The 17,928-nt window shown below is 38.8% G+C and overlaps 1 protein-coding gene across 1 annotated transcript in view; it reads left to right on the top strand.

Moving 5' to 3' along the window:
* The window catches only part of GRM5 (glutamate metabotropic receptor 5), a 549,187-nt gene extending 545,561 nt beyond the window's left edge, over positions 1-3,626 (top strand). Inside the window, 2 exon segments of the mRNA XM_037521807.2 lie at positions 2,796-3,007; positions 3,010-3,626. Of these exon segments, the coding sequence (XP_037377704.1) occupies positions 2,796-3,007; positions 3,010-3,626 (829 nt within the window).
* The last annotated feature ends 14,302 nt before the right edge of the window (positions 3,627-17,928 follow it).

Genomic DNA, 17,928 nt, shown 5'->3' with positions numbered 1-17,928 from the left:
AGACATAACGTGGCAGATCAATTCAATGGAAAATGTAAAAAAACAAATCTTGAAACTCTCCGGGAAGGGAAAGTTAACAGGTTGGCCAGGCCCCCTCTGCTACTGGGAACACACAGCAACCTCCACTCCTGGTAATAATTTGTTCACCCTGTGCAGCCAAGCTGGAGGACATCTCATATCCCAGAATTCTGAAGGCCACTTGTAGTGCCAGGAGGGCACAGAGCAGGATCTTTATGATCTGAGCAGATGGCTAAAGGCGGTTCCTGGAGGCCTCGGTGGCTTTTTCAGGATTTTATTGGGCTTTTTACCAGGTACATGGGAGGCAGGGGTGCCCTGGGGCCAGGAGGCTGGCGGGTCCTCAGCCTCCTGGAAGCCTTCACGCTTTCTGGGTTCTCTGGCATTTCCTCTCCGATTCTCATTCTCTTCTGCTACTCTTTCTCTCTGTTGCTCTTGTTCTGCTGGCGTCCCCGTGACGCTGCCCTTATAAGTCCAGTGGCAGCACAGGTGTGACCACCTATGCATGCCCACACCCCACTCCAGGTGCCCGCCATCAGGCATGCGTGTAGGACCACAGGGATCCGCCATCAACGCTAATGGTGGGAGGGCAGAAAAGCCTGATGATTTCTTCACTTACCCTACACCACTACATTTAATATATTAGAGTAGTGAGATGAGGATTTAGAGAAAGAACACACAAGTGGCAAGGGACGGGTGAGGAAATGGGAAGCAGTGTGGGAAACAGGATACGAAAAAAGTGGGCTGTTATTAGGGGAGCAGACATCTCAGGAGGAGAAATTTGCTAGCTGCCGCAGGGGAGTCCAAAAACAGGTGGGCCCTAAAGACAATTCAGGCTCCTGCCTAGCAAAGGCAGGTCCATCCTTTAGCAAGAGGCCAAAGGGCCAATGAGAACCCTGGGAGAAAGGGTAGATTCCTGTTAGAGGCTCCCAACTTGAGGCTCCCAACTGCTTCAGCCTCACTCTGGGAAGCAGTGAGACAGCAGCTTATAAAACCGGTAACCCTTGGAGCCCAGTCTGAATAATCAGAATCTCCTGGGGTAAGGCCTGGCCTGTTGGGCAAATGTTCTAGATAAGTTTCATGCACAGTTAAGGTTAAGAGTCTCTGGCTAAGGTGATAACACTGGTTCGTCACAGCCTCTTGTACACAGACTGCCCAAGGATATTACTTGATCATAACACCTAGAGCAGACAAAGCTGTGTGGATAGAACCAACTCCCTAGTTACAGGAATCACACATTCTCTTGTGATAGGCAATCACACCAGGATCTTTCCATATAGGATCCCCGAAGGGCAGGCCGTAGACCCCCACCATGCATGAAGCCCTTGTTGTTAAAGGATCTGTGGTCTCAGGGGCTGCTGTGTCATTTTCACTGGGGAGGTTACATCAGGCTGTCAGGAGGGCACCAGCCGCATCCTCATCATAGCAGTTTTCACAACTCTGAGACCATAAAGAACTTTTGGGAAACAGAAGAGGGGAACATCCTAAGAAGTCACATCAGTCAGATGACACTTATCAAGACCTAATTTGAGGGTCATGTTAGCTGCTAACTACACATTCAAGTTTTAGGCCTAAAATAAGTACGTGAGAATTTCAGTAAAGTAGAAGAGTTCTAATGAATTAGCAATTTGTGTGTGTGTTCACTGAATTTGTATTTTCCAACAGAGAACTCAGACAGTAAAACCATGTTCACAGGCAGGCGTTCAGTCATGAGATATCCCTAGGTAAACACATTAAGCATCAGCACCAGGGAGAAAACCTGAGCTGGCACCATGGTATACCCCCGGAGAGGTACTCTCACCACTTCCCTCCCTCTGGTGACTGCGTTGCTGAGATGAGCCCTGGAGTCTACTGTTTCCTGCAGAGGCTGCCAACTTTCAGAAGCCCTTGTCCTCTCTCAGGCGCTCGCGCATCTCAACCCAGGACTGCAAGCCCTGCCTTCCATGCTTGCAGCATCAGCTTGTAGAGCAGCTGAAAACTACCCCAGGATCCAAATTAAATGTCTTTATCCCCTTTGTCAAACTTACCTGGTAATGACAAATGGAAGACTAAATATATATTTTTAATATTTATTTTTTGTTTTATTTATGCACACAAGAGCCAGGGGACAGGCTAAAGGTGGGAGTGGTTGTGAGAGGAGTCACCAGAGACAGAGCAGGGAGCAGAACAGGCAGACTGACAGAAATATACTGCTGAGGGGAACAGTGGGCAAGTGAGGAGAGGTCTGCTGCACCATGTGGGTATCTCCCTGGTAGGCCAGGGATAGAACTTGTGCTGCAGAGGCTGTGGATTGCGTCATAGTGCGGTGATTAACCCCTTGTGTCATCAGGGAGGCCCAAAATTTATTTATTCATGCACACAAGGGCCAGGGGACAGGCTAAAGTTGGGGGAGGGGGGTGAGAGGATTTCCCCAGAGGCAGAGCGGGGAGCAGAACAGGCAGACTGACCAAAGTACACTGATGAGGCGAGCAACAGGCATGGCAGGAGAGGTCTGCCGCGCCATGTGGGTATCTCCCCTGCCGGGGTTGGAGCCCGCGCTGCAGAGGCTGCCGGTAGCCTCATAGGGCTGATTCCTAACCCGTGTGCCATGAGGGAGGCCCGAAAAAAGGTTTTAACTCAAAGCAAAGCCAGCTAACAAGTCTCTCCCCAAGGCCCTTTCCATGCTGTCCCTCTGCTGCCTTATTTCCCGAGCTAGCAAACCCTCCCCGCCCCGCCCCACCCCGCAGCCCCGCGGGGAGAGCCTCTGCGCCCCAGTCACTCTCCTCTGCTTCTCCCCGCAGCTCCAATGGCAAGTCCGTCACGTGGGCCGCGAATGAGAAGAGCAGCCGGGGCCAGCACCTGTGGCAGCGCCTGTCGGTGCACATCAACAGGAAGGAGAGCCCCAACCAGACCGCCGTCATCAGGCCGTTCCCCAAGGGCTCGGAGAGCCGCGGCCTGGGCGCGGGCGCGGGTGTCCCCGGCGGCGGCGCGGGCGCCAGTCCCGGGGGGCCCGAGGCCCCGACGCCAGCCCCACAGCGCTGCGCGAGGTGGCGGAGCCGGAGGAGCTTGTCCCCGCGCCCCCCGCGCCCCTCGGCGCGCTCGGCACCCCCGCGAGCCCGGTGGGGCACACGGACCAGGACGCGCCATCGCTGCCAGCAGGGCCCGCGGCGCGCAGCGGCTCCTCGCAGGCCTCGCTCCTGGAGCAGATCAGCAGCGTGGTCACCCGCTTCACGGCCAACATCAGCGAGCTCAACTCCATGATGCTGCCCCCCGCGCCCCAGGGGCCCGGCGGGGGCGCCGCGCTCTGCTCGTCCTACCTGATCCCCAGGGAGATCCAGCTGCCCAGCACCGTGACCACCTTCGCCGAGGTCCAGCCGCCGCCGCCGGCCGTCGAGGGCTCGGGCGGTGCTGCCCGGGACACCCCAGCCACCGGGCGCGAGTCTGTGGGAGCCAAGGCCGACCTGGAGGAGCTGGTGGCCCTCACGCCGCCGTCCCCCTTCCGAGACTCGCTGGGCTCGGGGAGCACCGCCCCCAACTCACCGGTGTCCGAGTCGGCCCTCTGCATCCCATCCTCGCCCAAGTATGACACGCTCGTCATCAGAGATTACACCCAGAGCTCCTCATCGCTGTGAGCCCCTGGCGACCCCGACGGGTCCGGCCGGAGCGCACCTTCGCGCAAGCAGAGCCAGACCCCATAGAGGCCCTCGGTGGGAGAGCAGCGCACCCCGGCACCAGTGCTGGGCAACACAAACCGATGAAGACACCCATTACAGATCTTTAGGCAGATTTTCTCCTAGTGGCCTTAGAAAACATGGGCTTTCAAGAAACACTGCTTCTATTTTTGAGGGCTGGCAGGGGGCTGCGCAAACAGGGACATAACAAGTGCATCGCATCGCTCTAGGAAAGCAATGAGTATGTGACGGCATAATGCAGGAGAAAAGCATAGTAAATAAGCAACTGTAAAAAAATTTTGTTTACTTTAATTCTTTTCCCAGAAGATTCTTTGATTCACCAAACATGAATGTACATTTTCTAACAAACTTAAAATCTGGGACCAAAACATCAACCTTTCTCTTTTCCTTCTTCCTCTTTTAATTTTTCTTGAAAGATCTTGAAAAGCAGTGATGTGGCAGAACACGCAACTGGATCTTGAGCTTTGTGCTGGCGTATGTAGGGCTTTTACCACAGACTTTTCTTTGCAAATTGGTTGTGAAATCCTCTTCCAAAATCCTCCATCCGGGATTCCACCTAGTTAATTCAATTCACCTCCATTAACTAAGAAAACCAGTGGAAGATTTGACTATTTCACCATGTTGCCAATCAATACTGGAGTAGCAAAAAAAAAACAAAAACAAAAAAAGAAAAAAAAAACTTTTCTGGAACTGTTTTGTAATTCCCTCATGGGGTGCGTAGTGTAGCTGGAAATTCTCTCCATAATAATCTTGAGCTCCAGCTTGGCTATTTCTTTCATGAAAAGTGGCCACTCCTCCTTGTGATTGCTCTCCCCTTAGCATTGCCAGCTAAAATATTAAATAAAATATGCTTTTGGACTTCTTCATTCCTTTCTTTTCAGAACCTGATGCACAAAGAGCTCCTTTTTTTTTTTTTTTTAATTTGTTTGTTTTGTTTTTTTCTTTCAGTTCCCACTGGAAAAATGGTCCATGGACCCAATGAAGATACTGTCACCATTGGAGGGACTGTTGTTCAAAACTTAACATAACACGCTGGAAATTTTAAATTGCATCTAGTCAACTTAGCAGAGATTTAGCTATGCCAGTGATCAGTGATTTTATTTTTTCTTGGCTGCTTAAGCAGGGCAGCTATAAACTATGACAAATGTAGATTTCTCAAAGCAATACAGAATATTAAATCAGAGGAACCTTATTGAATAGAACCACACACTTTCTTAGCCATTCCAAAAAGAAGCAAAACAATTATTAATATTTTCCTTTTTAAGATAATTATTAATATAATTTTGTGCACTTCATATTGTCACTTTTGAAATATTGCAAATAAGAGATTTAAAGTTATAATAGAATACATGTGCTTTGATAGGTTAATATGGGTAGAATTCATAGCTCAAGACCTGCATCCACTGTCATCTTTCTTCCTCCCATTACAACTATCCTCAGGTGCCAAATGTTTTTGATTTTTAAATAAGGATAGTAATAAAAGGAGGAGGTGTCCTATAAATTTAAAGTTCAGTTGACCCAGCCTTACACTAAAGATAGCCTTATGAAAAAGATTTTCTGTGAGGCAGAAGTATATTTTTGGCAGAGAGAAAAATAAATAAAACCTTTTTCCTTTTGCTTGATATCCTTATTTTGTTATGTATTTTTTATTTCACATCTATTTTTAAAAGGTTATTGAGAAGTGGAAATATATCCATTGGCATAATTTATCATTTCCTCACTTTTAAAAGTTCAAATATATATGCTGCTTGTCTTTCCTGATATCTGTTCTTATATTTAACTTTAAATTAAATATCCAAGTATAAAAGATTAACAGCTCACATAAATTTTCTAAGATAGAAATTTAAAAGAAATGAAACCTCCCTTGCCAAATTTGAAAATAACATCACAGAGCACCTTTTCCCAAATATTAACAGATTTAAAACAGTGAATACGGCTTAGTCTATTGTTTCATTGATAGCAAATGTCTGCTTCTACTTGAAAAACAATTGTAAATATTTTGAAGTATTAAAATCCCTGAACCCTCATCAAAAGGATGGCAGTCTCCTGGGAATTACTGTTTGGATTTGGTAGGCATTGAAACCTTATAAAATATGCTTTCCTATGTAAGTTTTAAAAATTGTTCCATAAATTCCTTATGTTGGTTTCCATTTTATTCTCACTTCATCGACCAATAAAAGAACATCTTTAAAACCTTCTCCATGATGAAATTCCTTTTCTAATTTTTCAGTTACGTATTTCTTTAAAAAGAGCATTACCTTATGAGATAACTGATTAGAATTTAACACAATGCAAATAACTTACCCCCTGATAATTCCATACAAAATTATAATTATTTATTATAAGGAAATAGTTTATTCAATTAGAGGAAAACAAGATGTAACTTGCTCTGTATTTCTATTATCCACTTCACTCAACATATTGTATAATATATAATGTTATCAGTAATGCATTCTTGGGATCTTTTATTTTGGAATGATGCTAACTCTGTCTCTTTGCCAACTCTAAAACCAGGTTCCAAACAATAAATCTACAATACAAAGAGAACTGAATATTCTTTTTAGGGCTAGGCTATGAACTTCACAATTCATTTGGGTACCTATTTCATTGAATTTCCTTGAAAACAACCTGTTCCTGGTGCCCAGTGATAATTCAGTTGGGACCAGAATGACTAAGTGGAAGTGGGCAGCAGAGTGAAACAAGTTTCTGAAAAGTGGCCCTAAAGGACAGTTTTGTCCCAGGATGTGAAAAGAAGACCTGGTTTGATCGAGTTATACAGACTATCAGATCAGACTAAGCAGCCCACTCTTCTATGTGTGTGTGTTTGGGGGGTGGGGAGAGTGGGGACAGCCTGAGAAGATCATACTGGGATTGAGAAGAACCTGCAATCTGACGTAGGGTTGGGGGAAAGAAAGGGTGTTTGGAAAGGAAAATCACATGAGATGTGACTGAAGCAAAGAGAAAAAGCAAATCCCTGAATGTGCTAATCTTTAATAGTAACAGTCTTTCTCAAGCTGCTGCTGTTACCAGCAAGTTATCAGGAAGACTAGGAGCTATTTTGAACTGTAAATGAATTGTGTAATAGCTCTGCTGCGATTCTGTGACTTCCAAACCGGGAACTAAACACTTTTTAAGAAAAAAAAGAAAAAGAAAAAAAAAATTCCTATGCTAGTCTCCCAGCAAAAATGTACATGTTTTGGAGACTTCAGAGGTATCTGAGTTCACATTTAGCCACAGCTTATTAATAACCCTCAAGCTGTCAGATTCCCTATAGTTACCATTTACAATTTTATACTGTGAAAAAATACAGATCAGTGAAAAACATAAAGATAAGTCAGAATTCGCATTAGAGAGGGTCTGAGGCCTGGGAGATTCTCTGTGATCTGTTAAAGAATGAGGCATGCATAAAATAGTTGGCTGAATTTCACTGATCTTCCCAATGTGAACAAATATACTATGTATATTGTGTGTATTTCTAGAATTCTATGGCAGCTGCTGGTGGTGTTGTAATTAGAAATCTATATAGAATATAGATGTTTTAGAGAGATGGTGCCAATCCTAAAAGATTTGTGTGGGCTACAAGTGGTTGTACTTATTTTTTCTGCACTTATAACTGATTCGGTTTTAAAATTGTGTGCGTGTATCTGTTCTTTTTCTGTTGTTGCAGCTTGTACTATTAAAACAATAGAGAATGTTAAATTATTTTGATGTGAATTGCAAATGATTTTTTTCATAAAGTTTAACATTTTTATCAGTATTGTTTCACTTTGTACTTGTATAAATGTGTTTTATTTTGGCATTTTAAAATATACTTGCCTGTTTCCAGTTGTCTAAATCATGTTATAGATGGTGTTTGTGAAGCCAGTTACTTTTTGAAAAATATTAAAAAAGAAATTATGATATGACTTCAAGATTCTTCCCCTTAAATGTTTAGAATGCTGTCTTAATTGTGTTCTCTAAGACCCAAATGTCCATACTACTGATCTTAAATTCTAAATGATCTACATTTTGAATTTGGGGGTTTACAAAGTAACCTATAAATAATAGGTTAAAATGAAAATATAAATCAACCACAAACCAACTACAGATACTGTCCCTAAAGATGTCTACAAAATCCTTTTAAGATGCAAATACTTTTTTAAAAGAACAGGAAGCATATAAGAGATCTACCTTCATTTTGTATATGGAAACACAAATGTTAATTGTAAATATAGTTCCACAATTAACTATGATGAGAGAGATAATATCACAAAGGAAATAAATTATGTATGTATGTGTCTGTGTGTATACAAAACATACACACATTTATATAGGTATTTAACTTCTGAGTCCATCTATGTGTTTCTGTGTATGTGTGTTTGTGTGTATGTAATATACATACCTATATATAATTTCCCCCAAAAAATTACTTGTCAAATAACCTTTTACTGGCATCAATTCCTAAGAAAATTTACACTCCCTGAAAACAAGTTAGCTAGAACCTGAAGGCGGAAAGTAGGTCAGATGCTTAATTTGTGATTGAGAAAGAAACTGTAGATTATATAAAACAACACAGCCTTTCTTGGCTTTCCACCATTGCACTGTTTGCACCTCTATAGATAGATAATCTATATCTATCTATCCATATATGTCCATATATATATGGATAGATATATCTGGATAAATAGATATATACACTCACACATATATACATATCTTATATTCATGCAAAATATATTTGATTTTATTTTTAAAGATTTATTTATTTATTTATTTGTTTGTTTGTTTATACAAGCACTGGGTGGGTACAGTCAGAAGTGCGGGAGGGTGAGAGAATTCACCAGAGCCAGAGCGGGGAGCAGAACAGGCAGAAGGACATAAGTACACTGCTGAGGGGAGCAGTGGGTGGCAGGAGAGGTCTGTGCGCCATGTGGGACCCTCACCGGTGCCTGGGGATCGAACCAGCGCTGCAGAGGCTGCGGGCAGCTTCGCAACCCAGCGCTCAACCGCTGCGCCACTGGGAAGGCCCGATATGTTTAATTTTTAAAAAAGAAACTTCTGTGCTTTCCCAGATTCTTCTCTTTCAGTGTCTTAATCTAAAGTAATACAAATGGACATATGTTTATATAAACTTGACATTGAGATGAGCTATGTAAAAAAATATATCGTACATTATCTTCTAAAGATCAAGCATCTGATACAACTCCGTAGACTCATGGAAGGCCAGCCAAAACCAGTTGATGCAATAAAAATTACCCAGAATTAAAAGTCAGGATCTATGTCCCATATGACCTTGGACAAATTACCTTGACTTGTCTGTGACTGATTCTTTCTTTCTTAAATAACTTGTGAGATTTCTTTCATTTTCATTACTTCTGGTACATGATAAAAGTTTAATAGATAGTATCTGTTATTAGTGACAGCAATGCATTATTCAGTTAATATTCTGCAGACATCCTAGATATATTATGTCCAAAATTAATTGTGGAGCTATAAAAATTATTGTTCAACTCACAGAATATATCACTAGGAAAGAAATTTAGTGAGATTTGAACTGATATGAAACCTAGGACTTTCCATCTAGAATGACTTAGAAAATTGTCCTTAAGTACCACAGAAAGAATGCTTTCTTCTGCGATAATCTATGCTGAATGCTGACTTTTTTTTTTTTTTTTGGTTGTACTACACATGAATGATACATTAAAAAAAATAAATAATTCTAACTTTTTAAAAAAAAAGATTTATTTATTTATGCATACAAGAGGTGGAGTACAGGCCAGGTGGAGTACAGGGGGGTGAGAGGATTCACCAGAGACAGAGCGGGAAACAGAACAGGCAGACTGACTGAAATACACTGCTGAGGGGAGCAGCAGGCGAGACAGGAGAGTCTGCTGCGCCATGTGGATTGCTCCCTGGCGGGCCGGAAATTGAACTCATGCTCAGAGGCGGACAGCTTCACAGGTTGTGTCTTAACCCCTTGCACCACCAGAGAGGCCCAATTCTAACTTTTTTAATGCTAGTTACCTAGCTAGCTAGTATATATGTAGAATTAGATTGATAAAATTATCTCCTTAAGCAAAAGCATAGCATTACATTTTTTCAAAGTATTTCAACATTTAGGATCAGATACTAAATTTCACCCTGTTCATTATTTTTAGGAATTATTTTAATAGATAAATTCTATCAAGAATCAAAGACTAATCTTGCCTGACCATTCTTAGAATTCTAAACCAAAAAGCATTATACGAAAAATCAACCTTCACAAAGATAGCTATTTTAAATAAGATTTTACTCTATGACAAAGGCATTTAAGTGTTTTTGAGGCATACAAAATATCTATAAACAGAACAATCATGTAATATATACCAGGCACATTTAAATTATTTACCTATGATTTGTACTTTCGCTTATTGACATAAAATAAAGCTTTTCATAATGATCATGTTTCTACAACAGGGCACATGCTGTACAATAAAGTATATTTATTGTATGATATGATATGCCTTTCAAAATCACATCATAGAGTAAACTGGCTTTTTTTTTAACTATTAATAGGCATTTTATAAAATTAACAGTTTAAAGGTTTTAGAGTCTTAAAAGTTTGGTAAACATAACTCTAAGTTAAATGACTACCTTCACCTCAGACTTGCCACTCTTTAATTATTCTAATATTCATTAACTCTGAAGACATTATTATTTTTTTTTAATTAATAGCATCCTCAGAGTAGAAGTTCATATAATGCATTTGGCAATTTGGAATTGCTATGACATAAAATTTATAATTTGTAGACACTCTTTCCTTTAGTCTTAAAAATGGACTACTGTTGCCATGATTATTTTTCAAGGTTTTTGAATCGAAAACATAAATTAGTATAGGTACAGCATCACCTACAGAGCCATTTCACTGAATCAAGTGAAGTGTTACTTGCTATTATTCACCCTTCATATTTTCTGATTTTCCCAAACTCAGCCAGTATCAAACAGGATTTCTTTTCTCGTATTTTTTATCAGACATATTTAAATTTTCTCTTAAATCCAACAGACTGTGGTAAAGCAATGTGTGCGATAGTAACATTAACAAATATCTAGTAGTCAGTAAGCTATATTTCAAGACTAGCAGAAGGCTATCAGATTATTATGCTGGACTTATTTTAGAATCTTCTTTTTCAGGTGTTCTCTTATGTACCTAAATGAGAAAAATTATGTGGGTACATCCACAGCATATACAACACTAGTGCATATCTACTTCTATGTGTGCAAATTAACAATGTCCACCTTTTACTTCTCTGTGTGCTGTGGTACTACTCACTGTCACATGCTTTCCTGAAGAGCTAGTGCACTCACCCTACTCTCCAGGAAGTAATGAAACACTCTGATATACATACAGAGAGAAAAGGGCTTATTCTGGGGAGATAAATGCTAGACCTAATAACCCAGTACAAATCATCATCAAAATCCTGACTAGTTCTATCCAGCCAGCATGAGGGAAACTAGTGTAAATGCTTTCTTGCTTTTTGCAAGAAGTAAAATGCACCAAATTCAATTCCAAGAAATAAAATGAGACTGAGATTCCTAACAAGAAAAATGTGATAATAACTAGAGCAACAAGCAGATTAAAAATCCAAATAAATAAAAGAAAACTAGAAAGGGCAATGCAGTTGGGTCACTGAGTAACAAAATTTGCTTAACAAGCAGCATCATTTAATCATTCCCAGCATATGTAAAACACAGATAGAGGTAAATGCAAAATATTGATAAATAAATGTCAAATACACACATATCATGTCCAATAAGAAATAATTTAAAGAAAAAGTTATGAAAAGGGCAACAAATATAGCTTTAATTGATAAAATCTACTCAGGATACAATATGTACTTAATGATATGGCTTCAGAATATTTAGGGAAGGCTAACAGAAACGCAAGAAAAATATTCACAATCACAATTAACATCTTTAATATACTTAAATCACAAAAGCATAAAGAAGCCAAAAGATAAAAAATGAAAGAAAATTTAAAGGAATCAAGTAACATAAACATTAAGAATAATGAAACAAGGGCCTCCTTGGTGGTGCAGGTGATTAAGTGCCACACTATGAAGCTATCCTCAGCCTCTGCAGCACCAGTTCGATCCCCACCAGGGAGCTACCCACATGGTGTGGCAGACCTCTCCTGTCTCCTGGCAGCTCCCTTCAGCAGTGTATTTCAGTCAGTCTGCCTGTTCTGCTCCCCACTCAGTCTCTGGTGAATCCTCTCACCCTCCCACATATCTGGCCCGTACATAGCCCAGTTCTTGTATAAAAATAAATAAATCTTTAAAAAAAAGAATAATGAAATTTATTTAGAATTTTATTCCTGTTAAATAGAGAATAGAGCTTCTTTTTATCATCTATGAAAAAATCAAAATCATTAACCTTGACCAAAAAGGAAATCTGAAATTCCAAAAGCAAAAAATGATACAGGCTATATTTACTGATTATAAAGTATGAAATTTTATAATTAAAAAATCAGATATTTAGAAGAAATAAGTTCACTTGAATGTAAGTGTATATTTGGGATAAAGATGAAAATTTAGGGCCTCCCTGGTGGCACAAGGGGTTAAGGTATCACCACGTATTGCTATGAAGCAATCCGTAGCCTCTGCAGCACGAGTTCCATCCCCAGCTGGCCAGGGAGCAACCTACATGGCAAAACAGACCTCTCCTATCTTGCCCGCTGCTCCCCTCAGCAGTGTGTTTCAGTCAGTCTGCTTGTTCTGTTCCCCACTGTATCTGGTGAATCCTCTCACCACCCCTGCATCTCTGGCCTGTACCCCAGGTCTAAAAATAAATAAATCTAAAAAAAAAAGAAAATTTAACTAAAATTGCAGTCTACTTAGAAATGAACATTAATGAAAACTTGCCTATATAGCCAAAGAGTGGTTCAAAGAAAATATTTCATTATACATTTATATATTAAAAAATAAACTAAAAATAAATTAAGTATTAAATTAGAGATATTTAATAATAAAAGGGAGACAATACAAATAATTAAAATTGGTTTAATCACAGTTAATATCTGAAAAATTCAGATTAACAAAAGATTAAAAGTGATAATAAAAGACAGAATCTTAATTTAAAAAGGCTGAGATATTGACTTTTGTTAAATTTAATCAAGTAAAAGATAGAAATCATAATTAACACAGGTAATGAGAAATATTCACAGCTATATAGAGTGGACGTACATACATAAGAAAACTCCAGGTAAAACTTTATACTAAGTTTAAAAATATAGATGAGACAAAATTATTCTAGCAAAATATGTCATCACATGTTAGTTGAATCTAATGCAAATACAAAACCTGGACTAATAATGGTGTACTATTATGAAAGGAAATTCTTAAATAATTACTCTAAAAAACATAATCTTAAACATTTCACAAGTGAATTTCATCATTCCATATTTTATATGCATTTAAGACACGGAAAAACACAGAACTATCTAAGGATCATTGTATGAGAATTTTATAATTTCAGTATACCAGGAAGGGGAATGGAGAAAAAAAAGAAACAAAAATACAAAAAAAAAAAAAAGACAAGAAAGGACATAAAAGAAAGGTAAGGCAATTTTCATAAACATAAATCTTATTTTTTTTTTAAAAAATGATTTTTCTATTGAGATTACATCAGGATTTCCCCCCACACCCCATGAGGTATCACCACGTAGTACACCCACACAGGGTCACCCACAGTCCACAACAATCGTCCAGGTGCCTCCTTCCCACTTTGTTTTTACTGCTTCCCTCCTCCTCTGCTGAATGCTCCAGGTCTATAGTCAACTTTCAGGGTTAGATTTTAAGCCTGACTTTATGTAACCCTTAGTTTGCTTTCTCTATATAAGAGACACCATCTGAAATTTATGTTTCTTTTTACTTATTTCACTTAGCATGATCCCTTCCAGCTCCATCCACAGTGTTGCAAATTGCACGAGTTTATATTTTATGATCACTGAGTATGTATATGTAGACCACATCTTCTTGATGCACTCATCTGTTTTGGTCACTTAGGTTGTTTCCATGATTTGGTTATTGCAAGTAGTGTGACATAAACATAGGGTACAAGTCTCTTTCAAATGAGTATTTTTGAATGTTTGGGGTAGATGCCTTAGAGTGGAATGGGCCCTAATCCATCCTGCCTAGTGACATCACAGGCACCCTTTAGCCCAGCAGTAACCTCACAACTCTTGTTTTTAGTGCCCATTGATATCATCGCTTTCCCTTGAGCTTGATTTGAACTTGTTTTGTTCCTCCTGTCTTATAAGTATACAAAATACACTGATAATGTTGCATTTACACAGACACAAAATTGCCTCAAGATGCATTTATGGAGAATACACCTAAAAGGAGTTTACAAACATACATTTTACAAAAATGAACAATGATGGAAAAATATACATGTACAAATTAAAAAAAAAAAAGACACATCTCAAAGAAATGTCTGGTGGTTAAGTGACACCACTGTATTATTTACCGCCCTTTCATCCCTCCAGCCAATTCTTAGGGACCCTTTGTAATTCTGTTCTGTGGAAATCTTTTTGGGAAGTCTTCCAAGCTACATCTCTCACCTGTACCCTATCACTTTACTTTCTCTTTTTCAGGAAAATACACTTTACTGTATTTGTACAATTAAAAAATTGTTTATCTCCAAAATTTTTCCTATTCATTTAGTATATTTTACAATACTCATGAGCAACTCATGGCAAGCAACTGCTTGTTATATATTAGATTTCTTTGGCAGATCCATTTTTAATCTTTTGAGACCCCACCATACTGCTTTCCATAAAGGCTTGGCCAACATGCATTCCCACCTGCTGTAGGAGGGTTCCCATTTCTTCACAGCTTCACCAGCAGTTATTTATAAAAATAGATCTAAAAATTCCAGATAAAGTATACATAAATCAAACAGTGAATTTTAATTAACTAGTAATTCATCATGACCAATTAATTTACCCTAGAATTTTAGAAGAAAAATTGATTAATATAGTTTATTACATTAACATTTAAGAGAAAATGTAATTCATATATTTTTTTAAAAGATTTATTTATTTATTTATTTATTTATTTATACAAGAACTGGGGTACAGACCAGTTGTGCGGGGGATGAGAGGATTCACCAGAGACAGAGCAGAGAACAGAACAGGCAGACTGACGAAATACACTGCTGAGGGGAGCAGCAGGCGAGACAGGAGAGATCTGCTCACCATGTGGGACCCTCACTGGCCGGTCAGGATCAAACCAGCACTGCCCAGGCTGCGAACAGCTTCACAGCGCTGCGCTCAACCGACTGCACCACCAGGGGAGGCCCATAATTCATATAAAATTTAAAAGAAAAATAATTTTTGGCAAGCTACAACACAAACTTCTAATTAAAATAAAGTGAAATAACAACTGAAAATAGAAAGGAAATGTATTAAGTCAAAAGAAAATTTATCAGAAAATTTTAGCAAACATGATACCAACAGAAAATCATTAGAATTCTCATTAAATAAGAACCAAAGATGCATGTCATATAGGTACAATTTCTAAAGTGACTGTAATTTTTGGGTAAAGCAGAACAGTTGTTTTTTTTTTTTTAATTTTTATTTTTATATTCCCCACACAATTGCAACCTCTTGATTTTGACCCTATCCCTCCTTTCCCCGCCCCCCCCCACCCCCGCCAAAGTGCATCTCTGGTTCATAGTTGTTGATTTTGATATTTTCTTTCTTATAGTTATTCTTTTTCCTGGTCCCTTATTTAGGTTTTCTAGATTCCTGCTATGAGTGAGACCATCCAGGATTTTTCTTTTTCTTTCTGGCTTATTTCGCTGAGCATGATCCCTTCCAGCTCCATCCATGTTGTAAAGCAGAACAGTTTTTGAGAGCTGAGTATAAACACCACTTATATTGGGTTGATGACTTCGCTTGGAACAACTGGTTATATCTGAACTGTTCTGCATCAACCAACAAAGAGTCACATTCTAGCTCACTATTATTCAGTTAAGTATTTCACATCCCAGATAAAATTGTGAGTCAAGAAAAAGAAAGCTGTACCAACATATTAAATTAAAAAGGAAATCTAATGCTACCATGTTTACTTACCTATAAAATCCAAGACAATCGAAAAATAAAAGATTGCATTTAATAAATAAGGATAAGCCATGTCAATTTGAGCAAGCAGTTGTTTTCCATGAATTGCTCATGAGTATTGTAAAATATACTAAATAAATAAGAAAAGTTTAGAGATAAACCATTTTTAATTGTACAAATACAGTAAAGAGCATTTGCTTGATAAAGAGACAGAAAAAAATATAAAGACAGAGAAAGCAGAAAAGTTTAGGTGAGAGATTTATCTCGAAGATGTCTCAAAAAGTTTTCCATATCTTTAATCTGATTTTCTCATTCTGCTTTCTCCATCCCTGATTTCTAACTGCAATTTTATTTTCATAGTCTGTGAGTTTATTCTTTTGCTTCTTTGTCTTACTCATTTCACTTAACCTAAGATCCTCTAGGTTCATTCAGATTGTTGAAAATGACAGAATTAAATCATTTTAAAAATATCTGAAAATGGAAACAAAACATTTGGTGGTGAGCAAAATGTAGTATATACAGATGCAGATTTATAATGCTGTACACCTGAGATCTACATAATGCTGTAAGTCAGTGTTACTTTAATTAAAAAAAAGAAGGTCTAGGGCTTCCCTGGTGGTACAGCAATTGAGCGCTGGGTTGCAAAGCTGCCCGCAGCCTGCACGCAGGTTCGATCCCCGGCTGCTCCCCTGCCACCGGAGGAGGATGGCGCGCAGACCTCTCCTGCCGCCCGCTGCTCCCCTCAGCAGTGTACTTCGGTCCTTCTGCCTGCTCTGCTCCCTGCTCTGGCTCTGGTGAATTCTCTCACCCTCCCGCACTTCTGACTGTACCCAGTGCTTGTATAAATTAATAAATAAATCTTTAAAAAAAAAAGATTTAATCATCAACTGCTTCATTTTTGTAAGTTTTGCATTGTGTTTCTATACAGTAAGATAAGAGATAAAATTTCATCATCCTGTTTGTAAGGTCTTCACAAATAAGATGTTGAGACAGTGAATGGTCATTATCTTGTAATAATTAGTGAAATAAAACTATTACTATATTTCTCTTATTAACATTAATTATTGAAGTATTGGTAAGATTTTGACATTATAAGCAAGAATCTTGATCAGATGTTTGCCAAATTATAGATTTGCAAATTATAATCTTGCAGTGGATTTGCATATTGTAATTATATGCCATTCATCAAACTATGATAGTTCCATGGCCACAAAAAATAAAAAGATTTCCAAAAAACAGAATTTCAAAGGCTTCATAGAAGTTGGCCAGAAGGATGAAAGAAAGGTAAATGTAGTCATGTGTGAGTTAATGGCCAGACACATTTCTTCAAGATGGGTCTTTAGGAAATTTTGTTGCTGTGTAAATGCAACATTATCAGTGGATTTTTGTATACTTAAAGGATAGGAGGAACAAAACAACCCAAGTTCAGTTCAAGCAAAGGGAAAGTTGTGATGTCAATGGGCACTAAAAACAACATGTGTGAGGCTGCTGCTGGAGTAAAGAGTGTCTGCGATGTCACTAGGCAAAATGGATTAGGGCCCATTCCATTCTTAGGCATCTGCCCCAAACATTCAAAGATACTAATTTGAAAGGAGACTTGTACTCCTATGTTTATGTCACACTACTCACAATAACCAAATTATGGAAGATGTGGTCTACATACAGAATGGAATATTACTCAGCGATCATAAAATATAAACTCATGCATTAGGCAATATGCGTTAGGGACCATTGTTGTATAGATGGTCCATCACTGACTGAAATAATCATTATATACATGACTACATTAGGGTACAGGGAACATTTTATTTACTGACACAGGAAAGTGCAGGAAGTCTACAGGGAACTAGAAGTAATTTACTTTGACTAGAGTTTTTTTTAATTTTTTTTTTTGTGGATTAAGTGAGATCGTGTACATGAAGTGCACAGGGTCTGAAACATGGAGCATGTTCCTCAAAGTCAGCAGCTTTAGCAGCATCAGTAGTAGTAATTGTAGTAATAGTCGTACATATTTAGATCTAATAAAATACAAAATATCAATGACATATAAAATTATACCTGTGCATAATTGGGTATTGCAACTTTTATTCTTGAGTGTTTATTCATTTTTTGCTAATAATTGGTTCAAAAACACATTTAACCAATTAGAACTCAGTAGGA

Source organism: Talpa occidentalis, unplaced genomic scaffold, assembly GCF_014898055.3.
Source record: "Talpa occidentalis isolate TD23 unplaced genomic scaffold, MPIMG_talOcc4v2.1 talOcc4.3, whole genome shotgun sequence".
Classification (NCBI taxonomy): domain Eukaryota; kingdom Metazoa; phylum Chordata; class Mammalia; order Eulipotyphla; family Talpidae; genus Talpa; species Talpa occidentalis.
Note: the sequence above shows the minus strand (reverse complement) of the source record. Positions and strands in the feature narration are given on the sequence as shown.